Here is a 25,348-nt window from a genome sequence, read left to right as displayed (position 1 = left end):
GTCCTTGTGTAGTCCCTCCCATCCTGAGTTTTGGCTGTCCTTTGACAGACATTGGATGGGCAGAAGTGACTGGGCCAGTTTTGGTCCTAAGCCTTAAGAAAGCCTGACACCTAGTGTCTTTGTGTTCTTGGAAGCTAGCCAATATGTAAGAAGTCTGGCTGCCCTGCTGGGGAGGAAAGACCTGGGAAGATAAGATGCCATCTGGAGAACAGAGGCGTCAGCTCTAGGAGTGACAAGCCCATCTTGAATGTTCCTGCCCAAGGGCCTCTAGAGTACTTCAGCCCCAGCTGCCAACTGACCACAACTGTAAGAGAGTTTCCGAGCAAAATCAAGAGAAGAACCACACACCTGAGACCAATCAACACACAGAATCATGAGAGATAAGGATAAAATTTATTAAGCTACTAAGTTTGAGTGGTTTGTTTTACACTGATAACTGAAACAAACCACTCAAAAAATATTTCCAGAACCCAAACTGGTTGTCCAATGCCGAGGATGGAAGGAATAGTGTCTGTTTATCCTGACCCTATTAACATCATTCTGGACTTATTTTACATTTAACAATCGTATCATCAGATTGAATGTGTAGCTAACTATACATCCCTAGGATGGCTGTTTGGCTACTTCTCTCCAATGTCTTCCTAAAAGGTGTTAGAGACCCAAATAAAAGATTTTATATATTTTTCCTTTATAATTTTCATCTTGTCTGTTGTGACTCATCATTCCAGCTCGATGAGATTTTTGGAAAAAAATTTTGCACTCCTATCTAAGATAATAATGATCTCTTGTGCCCTCCGCAATCTGAGAAACATACTATACATACCTTATTCAAATCATCGTGATAAAATTATTGAATGGGACCAGGCAAATCCAGGGTCCTTCAGCCGGGCACTGAAGACTTCCTGGTGAGTAGGTTTGTTCTACTGATTGGGAGACACTTTTAGGAAATGATCATTCCAGCTACAAGTGTGTGTAGTCTGTCATTCACTAAGCTGCTTTTCTTCTTTTGTTCTTCACAACGACATCGCAGAGCATTTGCCTTCCCTGAACTTTGTGGGTGTAACTTTCCAATAAAGCGGTTCCAATTTAGTCTGACACGATTGGCTCTTAATCAACTCACGTAGGTTCCTAACAGAGAGCACTTTATTTTCTACACAGTCAGAAACAATTTGTTTTAGAATTTGAACAGCACAGGTTTGGCGTTAAACACACCTGGGTTGAAAGCCTGGCTATTTTTAATTGTGAATTAAGCCAAGTTGTTCAGCTTCTCTGAGCCTCAGCTTCAGCCATAAAATGAGGATAATAATACTTTCTTTAGGGGTTTGAGGTGATGATTAAAATGAGATACTGTATAGAAAACGTTTAGCACCATGCTGATCGTGTAATACTTCAATACATGTTGGGTTTCATTATTGTTCCTGTTTTATTATTGTAACAATAAGTTGTTACTCAATCTGTAGTTTCTAAAATTGAACTCTTTTCTTTGCACTTCTCTGAAAATTTGAATAATATATGCCTATCCCTAGTTTTATGGCACTGTGTTGAAGAATATAACAAAAATAAAAATAGCGTTTCTTTCTATCTGCCATCTGTTAACATTAACCATCTGTCCGAAGCTGTGGGCCTATCCTTTTTTTTCCTTCCTGCTCAAAACACTGATTAAAGTGTGTCCCCCACCCCTGTGCCCAAGTCATACCTTTTGTGTTCCTAGCATGTTTCACGGGGCTCAACTCATTTGGGGCTCCAACCTCCATTGGGGCCACTCTTGCTCCTGCCATATTTTGCATAGGTCTGTCATCCTGTTATAAGTCTGTCAACCCAGTAGTAGGTGATGCCAGAATTAGAAGTTATTTAGCTCTGCCAGGATGGGGTGGAAAGCCAGTCAACACTAAGAAGTCATGAGGTCTAGCGTTAGGGAGCAGGGCTTGGAGAAGCAAGGGAGAACTGGGGCATCAGAAAGGGAAATGAAATAGAATTATAGTAGCAAGGACCTGGGTACCAATTCATAGAACCGGGCACAAAACTGACGTAGTGAGATCCTAGAAAGTACCAAATCCAGGGTTCCTTACATACCCTCCAGCACTAAAACTGGTGGTATCGGATCTTGGTCCGAGTAGAATCTATAAGTAGTAACAGGAGGACCCCAGTGATGTTGGTGGTTACTGTGCTGCCCCAGCAGAGAGCCAAGCGATGTTCCTCCGAGAGAATTTCCAAGATTCCTGACACTTGTTAATCCCATCCAGTTCTTCCAACTGGTTTTGAATTAAATCCTGGAGAGCCTCTCTTAACCGATTTCTGACTTTTGAAACATGGCCTTATTGTAAGACTAGCTAGAGACTTACCAGATGTCTCTTTCAGCAGGATGACAATATTTGACTACAGCTGAGTGGGATCCAGGTCACTGGTGACTCTCTGAGTCCTTGAAATGTCAATTTTATGTTAGAATAGATCTGATAAGAGTGGAGAGAGGCAGTGATGGGTTACACTTCACAGGGCAGTCATTTTTAATACACTTTAACAACCTAAGGGAACGGCACTGGTTATAATCCTTTGGCTGTCTACAGCATCAAGGTGCCCTTAGAAGTCACTCAAAGCCATCTAAGACTTTTACCATTTCTTAACCTTTTAAAACAAAAAAAAATACCCCCTCCCATTTTTTGAAGAGTTGGAGAAATAAACCCCACCACAAGCCCACCTCCTAGAGATAACACTCTTAATATTTTGGAGCGTATTTGAGTAGCTTCTCTCTGCCCTCCTCTCCTCCCTCCATCCTTCCTTCTTGTCCTCCTCCTTCTCTTTCTCTCCTTAGACCTCAGGGGCAGAGAGTTGAATTATTTATACTTCTCAGTCATGGCACATTATCAACATTTGCATGTCCTTGGCTTTGCTTCTATTTTATTTTATTACTTCCCCCTTCATCCTGAATCCTTATTCCCAGTCCTCTCTCCCGCCACTGGTAGCCATCCTAAGATGCTATATTCTTGTATTTGTATGCATCATTGAAAAATATACTGTATTTATGTATTTTTAATTTACATAAAAGGTACTTGCTATAGGTCTTGTTCTGTTTCTTTTTATTTTTTAACTCAATACTATTTCTATGATCTATTTAGAGGGCGAGATGTCCATCTGGCTCATTGCTGCTAACTGATAGCATGCATCCACCACATTTCATTTATTTATTTCCCGAATCATGGACTTTTAGATTATTTCTAACATCCTGCTGTCAAAAACAACATAGTAAATATCCCCATGCACATGTCCCTATGGATCTGATTACCAGAGGAATATGGACAGGAGTGAGCCTGTGGAGTCATAGGCATACAAATATCTACTATAACTAAATGCTTCTAGGTTGTTCTTTAAATGGTCATGACAGGGGTGCCTGGCTGGCTCAGTCAGTAGAACATGTGACTCTTGATCTTGAAGTCATGAGTTCAAGCTTCATGTTGGGTGTAGCGCTTACTTTGGAAAAAAAACCTAATCTAAATGGTCATAACATTCTTTTTATTTGAGAAATGACTTGCATACTGTAAAATTCTCTCTTTTAAGGTGTATATTTCGGTGGTTTTAGATTATTCACAGAGTTGTGCATCTAATTCCAGAACATTTTCAGCACCTCCAAAAGAAATCTGGTAACTATTAGCAGTCACTCTCCCTTTCCTCTTACTGTGGATCATGTTCATCTGTTTTGTTTCTTAAATTCCATATATGAGTGAAATCATATGATATTTGTCTTTCTCTGACTGACTTATTATGTTAGTTTTCTCTATTGTTTTTCTATTTCTCATTTCATTAATTTTTACTCTAGTCCTTATTATTTTATTCCTTTTACTTGCTCTTAGGTTTTGTTTGTTTTTTTTTTTTTTATTCCAGTGTAGTCAACATTGCTCTCAGGTTAGCCTGACCTTCTTTTTGGGTGTCATAAGGTAGAAGATTAGGTTATTGATTGAAGATCTTTCTCTTTTAATGTACACATTTATAGCTATAAATCTTCCTCTGAGCATCGCTTTCACTGCATCCGATAAATTTCCATATGTCATGTTTTCATTTTCGTTCATCTCAAGATATCTTCTAATTTCCTTTGTGATTTCTTCTTTGACTCATTGATTATGTAACAGTGTGTTGTTTAATTTACATGTATTAGTGGATTTCCCAAATTTCCTAGTTATTGATTTTTAATTTCAATTCATTGTGGTCAGAGAATATATTTTATATGATTTCAGTCCCTACCTATGGTCTGTCCTGGAGACTGCTTCATGTGTACTTGAAAAGAATATGTATTCTGCTGTTTTATGGGTTAGTGTTCCAAAGATATCTGTTAGGTCTATTTGGTTTATGGTGGTGTTCAAGATTTTTATTTCCTTGTTGATCTTCTGTCTAATCGTTCTTTCCATTATTGAAAGTGAGGTATTTTTATATTTAACTATAATGGTTGAATTGTTTATTTTTCTCTTTAATTCTGTAAGTTTGTGCCTAATATATTTCGGAACTCTATGTTTATACTTTTTACGTCTTCTTGATAGATGGACTCTTTTATCATTTTTAAATGTTCTCTTTGTCTCTAGTTAACACTTTTTCATTAAAACCTATTTTTCTGATATTAGTATAGATACTTCTCTTTTGATTACTGTTTGCATGGTGTGTATCTTTTATCCATTGTTTCATTTTCAACTTATCTTTGGTGTTCAATCTGAAGTGTGTCTTTTGTAGACAGTATGTAATTGGATGATATTTTTTAATTCATCCTGCCACTCTCCATCCTCTCACTTGAGTGTTTAATCTATTTACATTTAATGTAATTACTAATAAGGTAGAACTTACAACAGCTATTCTGTTACTTGTTTTCTATATATCTTATGTCTTTTCTGTTCTTTTATTCCTCCATTACTGCCTTCTTTTGTGTTAAACATATTTTTTAGTTCACCATTTTAATTCTCTTGTTTCTTTAATATTTTTTTAGTTATTTTCTTAATGGTTACCCCGGAAATTAACAATAAATTTACTAATTTGTAACAATCTAGTTCTGATAATTACCCACTTGATTTCAATATCGTAAAAAACTTAGCTCCTATATAGCTTCATTCTCTCCCCATTTTGTGCTATTATTGTCATACAAATTACATACTTATACATTATAAAGCCATCAATGGAGCCTCATAATTATTATATTACACAGTTATGTTTTAAAATAGACCATGGGAGGGGCACCTGGGTGACTTAGTCGGTTAAGTGACCAATTCTTGATTTCAGCTCAGGTCATGACCTCATGGTCGTGAGATCGAGCCCCATATCAGGTTCCGTGCTCAGAAAGGAGTTTGCTTGAGAGTTTCACCCTCTCCCTCTGTTTCTCCTCCTGCTTGTGTGCTCTCTCTCTCTCTCTAAAACAAATGGATAAATCTTTTTAAAAAATAAAATAAAATAGACCATGGGGGAAAAAAAGGTTACAAACAAAAACATATGTATACTGCCTTTTATATTTACTTATATAGTTACCTTTACCAGTCTATTTCTTCATGTGGACTTGGTTACTGTCTAATGTCCTTTAATTTCACCCTGACAGATTTCCTTTAGTATTTCAAGCAGTACAGATCTGCTAGTGGCAAACTCTCTGTTTTTGTTTATCTGGGTAAGTCTTAGATTTTCTTTCATTTTAAAGGATGGTTTTGCTGGACATGGAATTCTTCGTTGACCATCTTTTACTTTTATTACTTTGAATTTACTATATCCCCCTGCCTTATGTCCTCTATAGCTTCTAATGAGAAATTAGTTGTTAATATTTTTAAAGAGTTCTTGTATTATTATTATTTACACAGAGTGAAGTGCACAGACTTTTAAGTGTAAGGTTGGTAAGTTTTGACATATGAATACAGTTATATAATTTCTAACCCAGTCAAAAACCATAAAACTTCCATATTTACAGGAAATTTCCTCCAGCCCTTTTATATCCAATACTGCTGTCCATCTCTGCTGCAACTCTGATTTCTTTTTCCTGTCCTTGAGCTCTATAAAAATAGAATCATATATTATGTACTTTTTATGTCTGATTTTTTTTTACCCTGAATGTTTTAGAGATTTATCCAAGTTGTGGCATGTATAATAACATGTTATTTTTTATTGTTGACTAATGATTCATTGTAAGAATATACCACAAACTATATAACCATTTTCCTGTTGATTTGGATTTTTTCCAGATTAGGGCTTATAATGAATAAAGATGCTGTGAACATCCTTTTTTTTTGAGAGAGAGAGTTAGCAAGAGAAAGAGAGAGAGCATGAGTGGGGGGGAGGGGCAGAGGGAGAGATAAGCAGACTCCGCACCGAGTAGGGAGCCCGATGCAGGGCTTGATCCCGGGACCTTGAGATCATGACCTGAACCAAAGGCAGATGCTTAGCTGACTGAGCCCCCCAGGCACCCCTGAACATTCTTGTATAAGGTTTTTTGGTGGATATATTTTCTGTTTTACTTGGGTAAATACTTGAGAGTGAAATGCATGGTTATGGGATATATGTATGTTTAACTTTATAAAAAACACTTTTATAAAGTAGCACCATTTTACACTTCCACTGATAATATACGAGTTCAGCTACTGTTATTTGATGTTGTCCAGTCTATTTTGGAATTAGCCATTCCAGTACCAGTAACATGATATATTATTGTAATTTTCATTTGAACTTCACTGATATTCTTATTGTCCATTCATATATATTCCTTAATAAAGTGTCTACTTAAGTCCTTAGCTCATTTTAAAAATTGATGTTTGTCTTTTTTTATTGAGTTGAAGGAGTACTTTAGATATTCTGGGTACAAGTCCTTTGTTAGCTAATAAGAATTACAAATATTTTTTTCTCAGTCTGTGGTGTGGACATTCATTTTCTTTCTTTTTTTTTAAAAGATTTTATTTATTTATTTGAGAGAGAGAGAGCACGAGAGAGACCACAGCAGGGGGAGCGGCAGAGGGAGAGAGAGAAGCAGGCTCCCTGTTGAGCAGGGAGCCCGACACGGGGCTCAATCTTAGAACCCTGGGGTCATGACCTGAGCCAAAGGCAGATGTTTAACTGACTGAGCCACCCAGCACCCCACACATTCATTTTCTTAATAGTGTCTTTTAATGGGTAGAGGTTTTAAAGTTTGCAGAAGTACAATTAAACTATTTTTTGTTTTATATGCTTTTACAAGATCTTTTCTAATCCTAAAGTTGTAAATACATCTTCCCATGTTTTACTCTAGAAGCTTTAGTTTTAGCTTTTATGTTTAAGCCTATGATCCATCTTGAATTAATTTTGTGTACTATGTTACTATGAAGTAGGAGGCAAGGTTTCCTTTTTTCTAGTTATTCATTACTATTTTTTTTAAAACTTGTGTCCTTTCTCTATAGGATGGCATGGGCTCCTTTATTGAAAATCAATTTTCTGCATAAATCTGGATCAAAGTCTGTATTCTCTACATCTGTTTCATTAATCTATTTGACCCTCCTTATGTTAATAGCACACTGTCCATAGCTTTATAGAAAGTGTTGAAATTAGATAGTATAAGCCCTCCCACTTTGTTCCTTTTTTCATTTGTTTTAGCTCTTGAAGTTTCTTTTCATTTGTGTATACATTTTAGGCTATGAACTTCCCCTTTAGAGCTGCTTTTGCTGCATCCCACAACTTTTGGTATATTTCCATTTTCATTTGCTTCAAGGTATTTTTTTATTTCCGTCTTGATTTCTTCTTTGACCCATTGGTTTTTACGTAGCATGTTGTTTAATCTCCACATAATTGTGAATTTTCCAGTTTTCTTCATGTAATTGATTTCTAGTTTCATACCATTGTGATCAAAAATATGCTTGACATGATTTCAATCCTCTTAAATTTATTAAGGTTTGTTTTGTGGCCTACTATATGATCTATCTGGGAAAATCTTCCATATGTCCTTGAGAAGAACGTATATTCTATTGCTTTGGGTTGGAATGTTTTGTGCCATTAAGTTAAGTCCATCTGGTATTACGTGCTATTTAAGGCCGAAGTTTCATTTTCTGTCTGGATGATCTATCCTTTGGTGTAAGTGGGGGGTATTAAAATTCCCTGTCATTGAATTGATGTCTATTTCTCCCTTAAAGTCTGTTAATATTTGCTTTATATATTTAGGTGCTCCTATATTGGGTACATAAATATTTACAAATATTATATCATTTTGTTGGGTTGACCTTTTTATTATTATGTAACACCCATCCTTGTCTATTATTAAAGTCTTTGTTTTAATGTATATTTTATCTGACATACTTATGTATGGCTACTCTAGCTTTCTCTTGGTTGCAATATCTTTTTCCATTCCTTCACTTTCCATCTGTGTGTGTTCTTACATCTAAAGTGAGTCACTTGTAGCCAGCGTACAGATGGGTCTTGTTTTGTTTTTGTTTTAAGATTTTACTTATTTGAGAGAGGGAGAGCACCAGAGAGAGAGAGAGAGGGAGAGCACAAGCAGGAGGGAGGGGCAGAGGGGGTGGGAGAAGCAGCTCAGCAGGGAGCCTGATAAGGGGCTCAATCCCAGGACCCTGAGATCATGACCTGAGGTGAAGGCAGATGCTTAACCGACTGAACCACCCAGGCGCCCCCTTTGTTTTTGTTTTTTAATCCATTCAGCCATTCTATATCTTTTGATTGGAGAATTTAGTCCATTTATATTTAAAGTAATTATTGATAGGTATGTACTTACTGACATATTGTTAATTATTAGCAGTTTTTGTAGTTCTTCTCTATTCCTTTCTTCTTCTTTTCTTCCTTTGTGGTTTGATGGTTTTCTTTAGTTGTATACTTATATTCTTTTCTCTTTATCTTTTGTGCTTTTACTATAGGTTTTTGCTTTGTGGTTACCATGAGGCTTACATATAACAAATTATCTGGAACAGTATATGTTAAGTTGATAACAACTTACATTTGATTCCATTCTAAAGCTCCAGAACATACACGTAACCAAGAATTATTACACTATGGAGGGTAAGAGAAGAGCTTCTAACCAAATTCTGATTTCCTTACTCCATGTTTTCAAACTACACCATATTGTAATGACGTTAATAAAAATGGCAGCTGCTAGAGCAGCACTAGTTCATATTTATTGAATATATAATATGAGCATGGAATTATTCTAAGAGCTTTACATTGGTTATCTCACTATTATTATACCTACTTAAGAGATAAGTAAACTAAGGCTAAGTAACTTGGCTACTTTACAAGTAACTAAAATTCTGAGGAGCCAGGATTTGAACCCAGGGAGTCTGATTCCATAATCCCTTCTTTCATCCATTCAGCTAGTGTTTATTGAGCAGCTACCATGTTCCAAGCACTAGGACAGTAGTGGTAAATAAAAGAGCAGTGGTCACCCTACTCAGACACGGGATTTGTATGCCACCTCTGCCACGCTTTCACTCTGGAACTTGGTGCAAATCATTTAGGCCTCTGAGCCTCAGTTTCTTCATCTTCAACTGGGGATAATAATGTACCTGTCTAGCTGTTCCGAGCATCTTACAAGATACTGAATGTGAACATGCTTTGTTTTTTTTGTTTTGTTTTTTAAGATTTTATTTATTTATTTGAGAGAGAGAGAATGAGAGACACAGAGCACGAGAGGGAAGAGGGCAGAGGGAGAAGCAGACTCCCCGCTGAGCAGGGAGCCCGATGCGGACTCGATCCCGGGACTCCAGGATCATGACCTGAGCCGAAGGCAGTCGCCTAACCGACTGAGCCACCCAGGCGCCCCGTGAACATGCTTTGTAAACTGTAAGACACTATACAAGAGTTATGTGTTAATAACATATTATAGTATCTCTGGAGCTTATGATGTCTAGGCCCTAGGACCTCCCTGTTTCCTTCTCAGGTCAGGAAGCCCCTTTCTTGCTTAGTGTTTGAGAAGGAGGGAGAAGGACCAAGATTTGTACACTCCCCATGGCCGTAGTTCTGGCCTCTGGAGTATCCCTCACAACCTCTAGAACTCTCAAGGCTCTCCTCAGTCTCCATCCCTACTCCCGGGTTCAGTCTGCCCCTTGACCTATTACCTGAGACCCCATGGGCAGGGAGTTGAGAGCCACAAGGAAGAGGCTGCATTGTAACTGAGCTCCCCCGGGACACCGGGGGAGGGGGAGGTGGAGGTAGGAGGCAGAGCCTACTTATTCATTAAGCAAGATGCCTAGAGCCCAGGATACTTTTAGTAGCCCATGAAAATGTTTTAATGTTCTCTAACATCATATGAAAAAACATATATGAAGGGGAGGAAATCAGAGCGGGAGACGAACCATGAGAGACTATGGACTCTGAAAAACAAACTGAGGGTTCTAGAGGGGAAGGGGGTGGGAGGATGGGTTATCCTGGTGATGGGTATTAAAGAGGGCACGTTCTGCGTGGAGCACTGCATGTTATATGCAAACAATGAATCATGGAACACTACATCAAAAACTAATGATGTAATTTATGGTGATTAACATAATAAAAAATATATATATATATGTAATCTATAATCTAGCTTGCTACTAGTACAATCATAAAACATGATTTATTTTATTTATTTATTTATTTATTTATTTATTTATTTATTTGAGAGAGCGAGAATGAGAGAGAGAGAGAGTACATGAGAGGGGGAGGGTCAGAGGGAGAAGCAGACTCCCTGCTGAGCAGGGAGCCCGATGCGGGACTTGATCCCGGGACTCCAGGATCATGACCTGAGCTGAAGGCAGTCGCCCAACCAACTGAGCCACCCAGGTGCCCAAACATGATTTATTTTTAAAAAATCTGCAAGGGAAGGGGCCCACAAAGGCAAAAATGCCTAAAGTCCACAGATGACACATCTGGAGGGAGACAGAGTCAAACTGTGCTTGGGCAGCATCTCCATCCATACACAGTTCCCTGGGTTCTCTCAGCTCATTCAGTTCATTTATTCATGTTCAGTTCATATGGAGGCATTTCTTTCCTTAATATAGAGACAGCTTCTCTTAGATAAGAGCTAGTCCATTTCCAGCAATAAGTAAGAGCTTAGGGCTTGGTGGATCAGTCTATCTACCTACCCACCGATCACCTATCTATCTACCTACTTATTTTTATAGAGACTTAGAGAGTAACCCAGTAATTAACCCAGGACTAACATTGCTTCTTTCCATTTGCTGTGATTAGTAAATATGTTATCTCAGACAACTTTAAATTCCCAGTTTGAGAATTGATACACATCTCTTTGTGAGTAATGTTTGGTGGGTTAAGTAGTTCTGTTTAATATATCTAACTAATTTATTAAGAAGTCTTTGGGAAATTACCCTAGATTGAACTACCATGACCTTTGGTAGGTTCTGTTCTTGAATCTCATCCTTTTACAAAAATGTTCATCAACAACTTGTCCCAAGTCCTTTATCAATGGTTTTCAAATTGTGTTCTGAAGATCCCCTACATACATACACACATATAGTTCCTTTTCAGAGACCCCTCAGCATTGGGCTGGGGGCAGATGGGGGTAGTATGATGATACACAGGCAGGGCAAAACTTCTATCCCCTTCCCCGCCCTCCTTCTATTTATAGCAGCTTTTGTTTACTAGTGGTTACCATATAAGATTTTATTTGAACAATAGGTTCTGTGGCCAAATAAAACTTGTAAACCATTCTCTTTAACTGGAAGTTGATATTTTTGAGTACTGATGTGTCTTTATATAAGACGTGTGTGTGTGTGTGTGTGTGTGTGTGTGTAAGCAATTTAAAGGAAACAATAACTTATATCTTAAGGATCAGATTTTAAATGTGGCATTTCTACTTCACTTAGCCTGTTCAACAGCTGAGTATTAACTCTGGTTCCTACTGGTTAGAAAAGTTCTACAACATTTGACATGCTTTGAGATCTCAATGGGTTGGGGAATCATGGAGAAATTCTGTTTTTGGCATTAAAATAAATGCTTCTATTAAGCTTTGTGATTGACAAGGAAGGGGGGATAAAATTCCATCTCCTAAAGGATCTATTTAAAAAATAGGTTATTTGGCTCTACTTGACTTTTGATATAGACCACTCAACCACAAAGACATTCTCTGGAATAAGAACCCACCACAGACAAACCCACTTGTAAACTGGGGGAGAGGGAGAATTTGAATGTAAACCCCTAGAACTAGAGGACTTTTTTTTTTCCATTTAAAAAAGCCTTCCTGGGGTTGATTTCCTAAGTGTGCATTTCCTCTTCATGATCCCGGTCATTAATCACCAGTTAGTTTAATGAACACCTGCATGGATCATAGGTTCCACAATCCAACCTGAAACTCAAATTTTAGGTTGTCTCTTCCTCTAATAATTATAATCCACCCCCAGGGGCTGTTCCTGACTTGTTTGGCATTTCTGTTTTTGCAGAACTTGAATCAGGGCACAGGGCTTCAATGTCTTCTCTTATTCCTCCCTTCGCCTTTTCTCAAATCCAGAATCTCTTAACCTCTGCGTGATTGTCATTTTGGGCTGAATAATTCTTTATTGTGGGGAGTGCGGGGGGGGTGCCTATCCTGTCCTTTGTTGGATGTTTAGCAGCATCCTGACTTCTACCCACTACCCACCAGTAACTCCCCTGCCCCAACTGTGACAACCAAAATCTCTCCAAACTTTGCCAAATATCCCCTTGCAGGGGTGGTGGAAGGGAGTGAGAAGGGGGTGAAGCTGCTCCCTGTAGAGAACCACTGCTCTCAAATCTATGAGGATCCTAAGCCTGAGAATCCTACCAGAAATCACCTGGCCACAACCAGACATGGTTCTCAAAGAGAGCTTAGACATATGTAATTTAACCAAATCAATGTCATCAACCTCTGTTGCACATTTGAATCACTGCAATATTTACAAATGATTAACTGGGACTTAGTATTTTTTAAAAGTTCCCCAGGAGATCTCAATTTGACACAGGATAAACATGTGTACTTAGCAGTCATAATACTCATAAAAACTTAAAAAAAAAAAAGCCACCAATTTTATTTCAAATAGGAAATATCCAGGTAGTTTCAGAGCAAGAAAAAACATTCCATGTTGATAGATTATAGAACATAGGCCACTGGAGACATTTCACATTTACTTTTTGTTCTGTTCTCATCACAAAGCAATTGGGAACCTGGATACCTCTGGGAATGCTGGGCTTTTTAACAGTTTGACTGAAGGTGCATCATTTGATGTAGAGCAATTTCTCTGGTGCTTGTAACTCACAGAGACTTGTCACCAAAGTGACATCAATTAGGAAACTTCACAGGGAAGAGCCCGACCAAGGGGAAATTCCCCAGATGTAATGCTTGTGATTGGCAGGGAAGGAGGTGTGAGAATTAGAAAGAGCAAGGGTGGGCTAAGGAGGGAGGCATTCTGATAATGTTTTTTCAACACATGAAAAATATGACCAAATTGCAACCTCTTTCCTTTGTTAGTGTTTCAGTAACAGCAGGAATAAAACCACATGATGGTCTCACTGATAAGAGGAATTCTTAATCTCAGGAAACAAATTGAGGGTTGTTGAAGTGTAGGGGGGTGGGAGGGACGGGGTAGCTGGGTGATGGACATTGGGGAGGATAAGTACTATGGTGAGCGCTGTGAATTGTGCAAGACTGATGAATCACAGACCTGTACCCCTGAAACAAATAATACATTATATGTTAAGAAAAAAAAAAACACACGATGAAGGTCTTTATATTTTAGGATCCCGGGAACATTACATCCAGAAGGTGTACACATTTTGGCAGCTGCCAATCCCATGTCTTCTGGCCGGCCAAGGAGGGCTGGCCGAGATTCTTGGCCAGTTACTGATCTTCTGAAAGGTATACGATGCAGTAGATGAGGTTCAACTTTCCATGTGACCTTAGGCAACTCACTTAACTTCCCCAAGACTTTGTTTCCTTATCTGAAAAAATGGGCAGCATGGCATTTACCTCAGACAGTCACTATGAGGATTAAATTAGATAATAAATGGGAAAGTGTTTTTGTGAATTGTAAAGCCCCATAAGGTAACACTATCTTTCCTGGGACCTTCTATTCTGAAGATTCCACTAGACCAAGATCCCATGGCTTCCAGTTTTGGCTTCTAGGGCCTGTGTAGAATAACGGATGAGTGCAGACATTGACTTAACTTGTCAAATGTCTGTCCTCAAGTGGACAATTAGGAAAGTACATTTGAGTTAAAAATACAGGGTGATGTAATTTTCATGACTGAGGTTATAGTTGTATTTTAGGTTATTATATACTAAAGACAAGAAAATTAACTGGTGCCCTCTAAAATGCAAAGAGCAAGAGATTAATCTGATAAATGGTTTCCATTAAAAAATTCCATTTGGTTTCCCAAATTTATCTTGTCTCCTGAGGTTTCTGAATGCCAGAGTGTCCTTCCCTGTGCTTTCCAGCGTATTCTACTGATTCCTGTATCCCTAGGTTTGAAGAATATCTGTATTTATACCAATATAGTTGCACAACATAACTACAGAGTTAACCTATTAGCTCCCTAATTCATGGACATATTAATTGAAATCACAGTTTTTGTCTTTCAATTTAGTTTTGGTTGATACTCAAAACATAATCTTTGTGGAAAAAATAAGGCTTTCGTAATGCTTTTTCATACAGGTAGTGCAGCTGAGATCATCCAAATAAGTCCATGGTCAAGGTTCTAAGTTATCAGTGCTCGCCTAGTAATAAGGATTCTCATCAAAGGATGAAACAAACAGAGCAGGAAATAAGGCTATTTCAGGGGACAATCAGTGCTATTCTGGGGGAAACCAGTGAAGAAGAGGTCAGCATTTACAAACTTTCACTTGAATGCTTTTACAATTAGGTGCCTCACATGGCTAGCAGAGGAAATTGGATGGATTCCATCCTAGTCTTGTGAAAACACAGACCCCTGGATGCCATCTTTTCTGAAGAGAATACTGGGGCAGCCAATGGTAAACCCGAACTGAGCACACTACTACATTATCACACTAAGTTCATATTTATCTAGTTTCTCCTCAGATTGTTCTGTCTCGAAGTCTGGGTCAGGATCTTGGTGGTGGATCTCAATGATAAGAATGTAGATGAGGCCTCCAATGACCGCGCCAACCAAAGGACCCACTACGGGAATCCACCAGAAGTTATTTCCAGCTCTGAAATCAAACAAGAAGTTAGTGATACACCACTTGGATCTTCCCCCTGGTATTACTAGCTATTCACTAACAAGCCCATCTTTCTCATGCTCCCGGTTCCCTTTTAACTCAGCAAGAGCTAAGTATAAGGACATTCACTGTGCTTCGCAAGCATCATCCTGGATTTTTCATACACCTTATTTCAGATGATCTATTCCATTGTCCTATTAGTACTCGTGAGAGAATATGTCCCATTTATTTTCCTTTCATGAAAGAGAGTCCCTGAACCCACTGTCAGAATTGAAGGCATCTAGGGACAGTGCTGGTGGATTATTCAGAAACTGCCTTTCCCTCATCCTGAAATGATGAGTCCTGGGGATTACAAATGGAAGGATGTGGAGAGGTTCCTGGGTAACGTTGGTCTAGGAGGGCAATCACAGAATAAACAATCAGGAAATGTTTGTCAATGAATGAATTTAAAAAATGAAAGGTGGACATACGAATTACCTACTAAATATAATTTAATTTCATGCTTATTTTTTGAGGTCACAGTTTCAAGCTACTCTCTGATAAGGCTTTTCTGCCATGAGTCCCTGTCTTCTGCAGAAGTCCTCAATAACAGTACATTATACTAGAAGTATAGTTCTGGGAGAAAGCAGGTGCCTTCATAAATTGTCACCATCTTTTTCGGAGACAGGAAATCCATTTAAATAACTCCATAGGAAGGAACACGAAGCTCAGAAGCAAGCAAAATTGTACAGTAATACTCTAAAATTATTTAAGGATTTATACATTTCAGATAAAACTTTTTTAAAGCAGGGGAATGATAAACACCAGCACTGAGGATAATGCGGAGGAGGCAGGGGAAAGAGCAAGTGCATTCGCATATATTGAGGACTTCACAGTTGGGGAAAGGTTCATGGCTGTTCTTTTTATCATTATGCTTAATAACCGTATACATGTTCCAGGTGGCCTGTTGTTTGTATCACGTTTGAATTAGAAAGGATAATAAAGGAACTAAGCCCTGCTCTTGACCCTCATTCTTCCCTCTGCATGGTGATCCCTTCTACCTGGATCGTCCCCAGAAATCCTAGCTCATGAATTCAGGCTCGAGGGAAGAGCCCTGAGGTTGAGCACTGCGGCCACCAGATGTCACTCTTACTGCGCAAGAGAGAGGACACTGCACTTGGCTGCTCTCCATACCCAGGAGGGGCGAGCCCCCAAATCCAGGAGGGTTTTCCTATGAGAGGCACATGGGCTTTAAAGAGCTAGGAGCCTTCTCTTTGGTAAACACATGAAACAAGTATAAGCCCCCTTATTTTTCTCTCATTTCCTTTCTTTCATCGTGATTTAACCGCAAATCTCACTGTCCTTTAACAGATTCGGGTCCCAGGTATCTGCCAGGACTCACGTCCTCGTTTCACTGGCCGGACTCTCAGGGCTGAATGTGTGGTGCCAGGGTCACAGCTCAGAGATAGAGGCCCTCGCACGTGGCTTCCTGCCTGGCCGGGTCTTACGTGTCCACAGTGTCATCCGCACGCCGTGATTTGGGGGATGCCAGGACAATGTCTGTGTTACTTGCTTAAGGTACGCACCACCATCAGGGATTCATTCCTTTGGGTAAACTTTAAAATATTAACAATATCCCTGAGATCCTTCATCCATGAAGTCATTAACACCTTAATGTGAATTCGTGGAGAGCGCTTAGATGGAAAACCTCCTAATATTTAAGGGAAAAGCCAGAGTCAGCCAGGGTCTATTGACTTGCCCTTGTCAGACCCTCTGGTGCCCCCTGCCCACGGTCATCCTCACTGCCTGCCAGACAGGGACGAGTGGGGACCCGAGAGTTAGGCAGTCTTGGTTTTATCTGACACCAAGCTAGGGTATCTACTGAGATGCTTGCCAGGGATGAGGAACCCTGAAAGGGTAGGACGATCTAGGAACACTCTGGAGATCTGTTATCCCTCCAAGGTTTTCTTGGGAAGTTTTGAAGATTACCAGCCAGCCAGCTCTTTCCTAACTGTTTCTGCTCCTCTATCTCTCCTTTTTAATCCATTTTATGTAGTGATGTCAGATTAATTTAGTGAATTGGAGTTCTAAGCATGTCACACTTCTGTTCTAAATCCTTCCGCTGCTTCCCGTAATCTATGGAAGAGGGAGCAGCCCAGACCCCAGTCTTTCACTCTGGGAGTCTAGAGCCTCTGTGATCTGACACGAGTTGTGCTTTCCAGCCATCTCCACGCACCCTTCCAGCTAGACGAGATCACTTGTTAGTTTAACATTCCGTCCTTGTAAACAGATCCTCTCTGCCTGAAATCTCCTCTCTGTCCCCCATTTAAGCGTGTCCAAATACTATAAAATGCCCCTACTTCCACCCCCATAATTCCTAAATTTGGAGCTGCAAACCTCTCAAGTGCTGGAGTTAATGAGTCAAATCTCCTTAACGGCACTAGGCAGCTTCAACTGGTGTAAGTACCTATGCTGAGCCCGCTGAACAGAACACAAAGGGAACAGAAGGGCAGCAGCTGGGTTTCATCATCTCCAGCCCGGGGCCTTGAGCAAGAGTTCAGGTAGCTGCAGGGGTGGATAAATGAATGCACGAAGGGAAAAGACCCTGACACAGAGGGACATGGAGCTGGTCTGGCAGTAGGGGATTCTAGCATTTTGCCACAGACGTGATCTCTTACCATATACTTAACAAAGCCAAGGGAGGGTAGGCGAGCCCTCGACTGATCTTAGAAGCACCACCACTCCTAGAGCTTTGGGTGAGTCACAAAACGGGGCTCAAAAGGAAGCCTTCGAGGCCTATTTGTTCCAGGGGTCTGTGTGAAGCTAACAGAGGTGACCTGGCTGTGGGGGCAGCAGTCTCCTAGACTGAGGCTCAGGGAGGTGGGATTATCGAAACTCAGGTTAATTCTGGGCTCTGGGAATCTTTCTGACATGTTTTTCATTCTCCATTGGGAGGACACAAAAGAACCTTCTTAGTTGGGGACATTTTGTTCAACCTTTTCATGTCCTAGTGGTAATCATTCTGCAACAAGAGCTCCTCACCTGTGGTACTCTTAACATTTTTAGCCAAATAATTCTTTGTTGTGGGGATCTGTCCTGGCTACTGTAGGGTGCTTGGCAGTGTCCCTGGCCTCTCTCTACCCACTAGATGCCAGTAACAACCTTCACCTCCACCCTCCCCAGTTGTGACAACCAAAAATGTCTCCAGGCATTGCCAAATGTCTTTGGGTGGAAAAAATTACCTCTGGTTGAGAACCACTGGTCTAGAAAACTCATTGCATTATTAGTTTCTTAAAGATAGGGGATGTTGCTTGATTTTCTTTGTATTTCTCATCTCCTAGGACATGCCGGGCACATAGCATTCGCCCATTCTTTCATTCAGACTTTACTGACTTCTCCTGAGACTCTGTATATGCCAGGACCTGGTCTTGTTACTGTGGGGGCGGCGGTGAGGAAGCGGCCAGGTCCCTGTCCTCAGGATGCTTACGTTCTAGCAGTTCTCAACCCTGTCTGTGGTGGTTATCTGACTGGTGTCAGTTATTTTAATAGCTACTTTTTCACACTGGTGAAGACAACCCAAACTTTCACTTAAATAAGTCATCACATGTGTATGATTATATGTACAGGTCAGCATTTAGGGACATTCAAGTCTTTTCTCACAGCAAATATCACTAGAATTTCCTCACATGTGTCTTTCCTACTTCTCTTTCTCCATGTTGGAGCCCTGTTACTTGATGAACCAACATAAGTTCCTTTCCCACAGAGAGATGTGCTAAGTGGATGGGAACAGACCACTGTGATTGCATGGGGCAAAAGTGGGAAGGAATAAATGGGCACAGTGTGTCCTGGAAGATTGGTACCAACAGTTGACGTATTTCCTCAGCACATTCTGAGGTAGAAAGTATGACGTCTTGCCATTTCCTGTGCACAGGTTCTCTTTCATGCCTGTTCCACCAGGGATTTCCTACTCATACCTCAAGACCCAACTCAGCCCTCACTTCTTTGGTGATGCCTTTCCCAACTTGTGAGGCATAGCCAGTCACTCTCTTATCTGCGTTCGCTAAGCACTTTGTTTTGGGGGTTGCCAGAGCCCTTACTATATTGCTCAAGGCTAGTGTTTTAGCTGATTTTGAAATCTCCTTACGTAGCACAGTGACCACAGCACAGATAGTGTTGAGTAAAGATCTGCTGAATGAGTGAAGCATAGCATGGTTCACTAGCAAGAGCCCAGTAGTCGTATCAGAGGATGGAAATTCTAGGTGCAACTTTATCACAAAGTGAATCTGCAGACAAGCTATACAACCAAAATACTCACATAAAGCCATCTACTAACTGAGGATTTATTATTATTATATAGGGTAGGCCTATCTCTTTTGAATTTACCTGGAGCCTCTCTCTGTCTCTCTCCCTCTCTCTTTCTCTTTATCTGTGTCCATGTGTGTCTCCCCTTACCCCCACACCCCAAATCACAAATCGTCAGTGAAACAATCCACACTGATGACCAGAGCATGCACTTAATCTTCACACTCCCAGCTGAACTCTCCCGGACCTCCCTGGTCCAAGCACAGCCCTTCCTGGTAAGGCGCAGCATGAATCTCTCTTCCCCCGACACCACCAATACTTACGTGAAGACCTCAAACCCCCAACCTGCCAAAGCAGTGAAAAGTCTGGGACTCAGGTCTCGAGCTGGGTTCATGGCACAGCCACTGTTCAGTCCCAAGGAAGAAGAAATGACGATAATCAGGAGGCCGATGACAATGGGCTCTAGGCCTTTGGGGACTCCCAAGTTTCTGGAGTCAAAAATGGCAAAGACAATCATGAGGAGGAACATGGTGGCCACTACCTGGGGAGAGAGAAAATGCACAAGGGATTTAACTTGTATTCTGCTCACTCACCCACCTCAGAATTCACCCCCTCTTGTTACAAACAAACCCGGTAATAACTAACACACACTGGTGAGCACGCTGTGCCAGGCTCTCTTCTCATCACAGCAATCCTAGATGTGGGGCTAGCATCATTTACACATTAGTGACGTACCAAGGTCACCTACTCAGTGGCAGTCAGGTGTGGACCCAGAGAGTTCGGCTCCGGAGACTGTTATCTTGACTACAACTATCCTGCTAAGCTACCATCCCGCTAAACAGAAAGGCAAGTTGCCGGCTGTCAAAATGGTTGAAGATGCTCAGTCAAACTAGTGAGAAGAACAACGTGAGACATCAGTGGATAAGCGGGCAAAGGAAATGAAAAGAAAATTCATAAGAGAAAAATAGAATTAAGAAAGAAAGAAGTGGGAAAAACTAATTTGTAATGAAAAAAGGCAAACGGTACTAAACATTAGGGAAATGATACCAGTTCTCTCAGGCTCTTCTAGTAGAATGACACATGCCACTTTCAAAAGGAATGAAGATACCGTCCTTTTCGATGAAAGCCAAAGTTTGAGAGAGAGAAAGTCAGCCTTCTTTCTCTCTTACCTCTAATGGAAACGACCTGAATTCACATGAGAAATCTCTAATGAGATAGCCCAGCCCCAATTCCTAGAAAGGTCTTCCTTTTATTGGGTGTAACTTTATCTCACCATAATTTCATGGACTAAATATTTTATAATTAGTGTATAAATATTAGTGTACATATATTACATAATTAATATGTAATTATATTAATAAATATTTATTGAGCACCTGTTATGTACTAACTTCCACCAAATCTCCATGGAGGATGTACATACCAAGCCTAACTTCTTTTGCACTTGACACTCCTTCAACTCTTTGAAAGCTACTAATCCATCCCATCACCTCCAGCCCCACAGCTCCCACACACACACCTGCTCTGGAGTAAACATCCCCATTCTCCACTCATTGCTGTGTGACATCATTAGCTTTTGGTTCCTCTCTTGTAGTAGTATGCCCTCTTGAACTGTGACATTTGGAAATGACTCTAATACTCCCAGTATGGAATAGAGTATAAAACACTAAACTACTTCATTTGAATACTATCTTTCAATTTTTTCAGCTTATGAGAACATTCCTTTTTCTCTGGCAGCTACATCTCTCTGTATCTTTGCCACCAAAACTTTTCTCATCATCCCAGCTCATTTAGGCTCTTGGTTCCAAATGACTAATGTGATTCCCACAGTCCAGTTTCCCATCTAATTGTCTTCACTTTTGCATTGTTCCTTTTGTCCTCAGGTGCTCATTTTGTTTTTTGCTAGATTCAAAATTCCTGGGCAGAGACTGTTTACAATGCATTTTCCTTATATTATTCACTTCGTCCTTATAAAGTAATCTGCTAAGTGCTCATATTATCCCCACTTTACGAGACCCCCAGAGTTCAGTAATTTAGCTGAAGTTGCTCAGGGAGTTGGCACAGAACTGTTATTTTAATTCAGACACTCAGACTCCAAATCTCAGATCTTTATGACGCACATTTACTTGTCAGTGCCTCAAGCTCCAGACACAGGGCTGAGCATACAGAGAGGGCTCAAGAAAGACTTGTTGGTTGCCTGTTTGATTTGTTGATCAAAGTGGAAAGGAAAAAGACTGAGGGCATGAGGGCATGGTTTTTTCATCTATCCATTAAACGGAGGTGGGCAGGGTTGGTAATCTGGAAGATCCCTTTTATACACATGCCCCCTCTACCCTGCCCCATCGTGATCACAAGAGAACAACTGAGAGTTGCTGGAGATGTCCTCCCTCCCTCCTTCCTTCCTTCCAGGCTGACCAGCAGCCTTTCTGGGCTGCAGTATGGGAGGAAGAGGCTATCAGGTTGACGATGTTCGTTCTGCCACAAATTGACCAGAAGAACTGTGCTATTGGCTACATCACAGATGGCTGGGTGCAGCTTGTTTAGATGTCCATAGGGCAGAGACACTTCTAGCTACCTTGAGAGGTTAGATAAACCTATGCACCTGAGGAGACACAGAGGACCAGTGATACTCTAGGCTCAACTGCCACACTTCACAGTCCTTGAATTGAGATAGAAAGGTCTTTTCTTGTGGCCTCCATGTTCAGAGCACAGAAGAGACAGTGATCAGAAAGCAAACCCTATTTGCCAATGTCCAGTTAAAATGTCCAGTTAAAATGTCCAGTTGTCCACTCTTTTCTGGACCTCAACCAATGTGAAACAAGTATATGCATATTTTTTAAAGATTTATGTTGTTTATTTTTAGAGAGAGAGAGAGCAGGGGGAAGGGCCAAGGGAGAGAGAGAATCTCAAGCAGACTCCCCACCCAGTGAGGAGCCTGATGAGGGGCTCGATCCCATGACCTTGAGATCATGACCTGAGTTGAAATCAAGAGTTGGGCACTCAATCAACTGAGCCACTCAGGCACCCTCAAGTGTATCTATTAAAGAGGAAGCAGAAAACTTTTTTAGTGGTATCAACTTTGGTAAAGGGAAAAACTTGTCAAAAATGCTTGGGTTATGCCTTGTGACCTCTGACTTTGGAAACACAGCCTTTCCTTCTTGATGGACTATAATGCTCCTGTGCATTCCCCTTATTAGATCATATCTTTTCACCAAAGTTTGATCTTTGTTAAATGATACCTACTTGGTCTGCAAACGCATTCGTCAAAGACAGATATGGAGCTGGGTACGTTGCAAAAATGTGTGCTGTTGCATTTTCTCCCATGATGAGCAATTTTCCACCAGCAAAGGCCATAAGTCCATCTATGGAAGAAAGAACTCTCACATTAGTGTTCTCTGGGCAAAGTTGAGGGAAGCCTATGCCCGGTCTTGTGCTAAACAACCGCAACCCAACACTCAGCTTCAGCTTAGCAGATCCACACCATTTGCCTCTCCTCACTTCATAGCACGGCAGTTTTAGAGATGCCCAGAGAAATTCTAGGATGTCAGGTCAAAGATAGAAAGCCCTGGCTGCCCTCCATGGTTCACTCCACTTGAGCCATCCTTATCCAGTGAGTCCAGGGAACTAATTTTTGGGGGGAGAATTCTTGGAATTTTTGAAGTCAACCAAATGGCAAGGTGGAGCTTCAATCTACTGTAGGTAGAATTCATGATTCCCAGGGGGTTCTCAGTAACCCCTGATACCAGTCCAGAAATTGAGGGTGTTGTGGTACAGTGAAGATGCCCTTAGTTCAAGGGAGACCGCAGTCCCCAACACAGCCAACGCCAACCCCAGGTCTCTCCTGCCACAGCAGCTGGCTCTCCTGAGTTTCTGATCTGGTCTCAGATTCTCCATCAGTCCTCTTAAGCTCTATTTCTCAGAAAGACACTCTGTGGGAAGAAGTCTCCGTCCACAAAGTATTTCTTGAAGGCACAGTTCTTACATTCTAGCTCCTAGGTGGGCTTCAGTTTGAGAGTCCTAATGTACTGAGACTTACCTTGGATTAGACAGAAGGAACTACTTCAACCATTGATTTCATGCAATCTCAAAGATTTTTAGTTTGAGGGGTCTTAGAAGCCAAGTCTCTCATTTTCCAGAGGAGGAAACTGAGACCGACAGAGTCAAATGACTTACACGTAAGTCCCCCAGCTACTTACTGACACAGGACAGAATTAAAGTCTGGGTCTTTGATCGCCAGTACTGTTTCTCTCCCAGGACTGTTGCAGAACAGAGTTCCTGGTTGTTGGACAGAATGGGGAAGAGATTCTCCACCTAGCCTATTCTCAACTGCGCCCCTTCCTTCAAAGACTTTGTTCCAGATTCCTTCTCTGAATACTTAATCATCATCACCTTTGCTACCAGTCAACACCCTCTCTCCCAGCCAAGTCAGAGAAAGCTTGTGGAGAAGCCACTGGCCCATTGCTTATTTTGTGCAGGTCACACTGTGGTACTGATTGGACCTAAAGATAGACTTCTAGTTCTGCCCTCCATTTAAATTGTGACCATTTTCTTAAAAAGGCTTCATGAATTTGTCCTAATGATAATGTTGGCCCCATTATTCAGAACTTCGAATTCGTAGAACTGCCTGCCAGTTGTGGAACACTTCCCTGTTCTTGCCTTATCTCAGCTCTTCCTAGCAAGTAATTCTGACTTCCTAATTATGGCCAGCTCTCCCTAACCTCTGGGCTCGGGGACCTACTCACCATGGTAAATGCCAAAGAGGGTTGCAGCTCCTGCAAAGGCTCCCAAGAACTGGGCTCCCACATAAAAAGGAAATTTGAACCATTTCATTCGTCCAAAGAGACACATTGCAAAAGACACAGCTGGGTTGATGTGGCCACCTACAAGAAAGAGAAGATGATTAGGGATGTTAGCAACAGGCCAGGGAGAATTATTACACAGAAAACCTTATCTAGAGACCTCAGGCAGAACTCAGTCTTCCAGGTAGAGAACTGTGTGAAGAGACAGAGACTTAGGTGTATGTGAGTGTGTGTGTATGTGTGTGTGTGTTTGTGTTTGAATGGGGAGGAAAGGCAGACCAATAACCCACATGCATCATTAGACACTGTCTAGGAAGTTCAGCTTTCTGAAAAGGGAGTCAGATATGGGAAGAAGCTGGTACTCAAGAGGCTCATTTTGTATCTCTACCTTCGATCTACCATCTACCTAGCTATCATCTATCTACCAGGCTTTTATCTATCTATAAAACAATAACCTCAAAGAGATGGATATAAACTGTTAACTTCAATATATTTTTAAGTCAATATATTTATACAATATATGGTTTAAGGTTTAAATCTGCATCTAGCAATTCCTCAGCCCATGTTCAGAGGATATAAAACAATCTTAAGATGGAAAAGAGATGGGGCGCCTGGGTGGCTCAGTTGGTTAAGCGACTGCCTTTGGCTCAGGTCATGATCCTGGAGTCCCGGGATCGAGTCCTGCATCAGACTCCCTGCTCGGCAGGGAGTCTGCTTCTCCCTCTGACCCTCCTCCCTCTCATGCTCTCTGTCTCTCATTCTCTCTCTCTCAAATAAATAAATAAAATCTTAAAAAAAAAAAAAAGATGGAAAAGAGATGTCTACGGGAAAATAAACCTTGGCTGGTGGGCTGTCCCTCTCACTCAGGTAAGGGGCTCAATTTACTTTGAGGTGATCACAGTGTCTGAGTGGATTCTGCTCAGTTCCTCTGCATAAACAATGTATTTCTCTCACACACAGAATGTAGCAACACTTCCAACACCCCAACCTAAACTCCTGCTAGAGAAATCAGTCTCCTGGTTTCTCACCTAGTCACCAGATCAGATAGTGGGTTTGCTCAGTGTTAGGTCACCAATACCCTAGCCGGCTTTGCTAGTAACAGCAACAACATTTACTGAACACTTGCTATACATTATTATTGGGGTATTACATGCATTTCACCTTT

General features: G+C 40.8%; 2 protein-coding genes across 7 annotated transcripts in view; one reads left to right on the top strand and one right to left on the bottom strand.

Annotated features, from left to right (window-relative positions):
• The window catches only part of LOC145723526 (uncharacterized), a 130,617-nt gene that overhangs the window by 92,664 nt on the left and 12,605 nt on the right, over positions 1 to 25,348 (top strand). The gene's annotated exons all lie outside the window — the stretch shown is intronic.
• AQP9 (aquaporin 9) overlaps positions 12,932 to 25,348 on the bottom strand; it is a 94,610-nt gene continuing 82,193 nt past the window's right edge. For all 3 annotated transcript variants that reach the window (XM_081831173.1, XM_081831174.1, XM_006736138.3), the window contains exons 3-6: positions 24,127 to 24,264; positions 22,628 to 22,746; positions 19,708 to 19,925; positions 12,932 to 15,094 (exon numbers count right to left, since the gene is read on the bottom strand). In XM_081831173.1, the coding sequence (XP_081687299.1) occupies positions 14,920 to 15,094; positions 19,708 to 19,925; positions 22,628 to 22,746; positions 24,127 to 24,264 (650 nt within the window). In that variant the 3' untranslated portion in view covers positions 12,932 to 14,919. The remainder of the gene's footprint in view (positions 15,095 to 19,707; positions 19,926 to 22,627; positions 22,747 to 24,126; positions 24,265 to 25,348) is intronic.

Source organism: Leptonychotes weddellii, chromosome 9 (assembly GCF_054177405.1).
Source record: "Leptonychotes weddellii isolate Sample4059 chromosome 9, ASM5417740v2, whole genome shotgun sequence".
In the NCBI taxonomy this organism is placed as follows: domain Eukaryota; kingdom Metazoa; phylum Chordata; class Mammalia; order Carnivora; family Phocidae; genus Leptonychotes; species Leptonychotes weddellii.
This window is presented reverse-complemented; position numbering and strand designations above follow the sequence as displayed.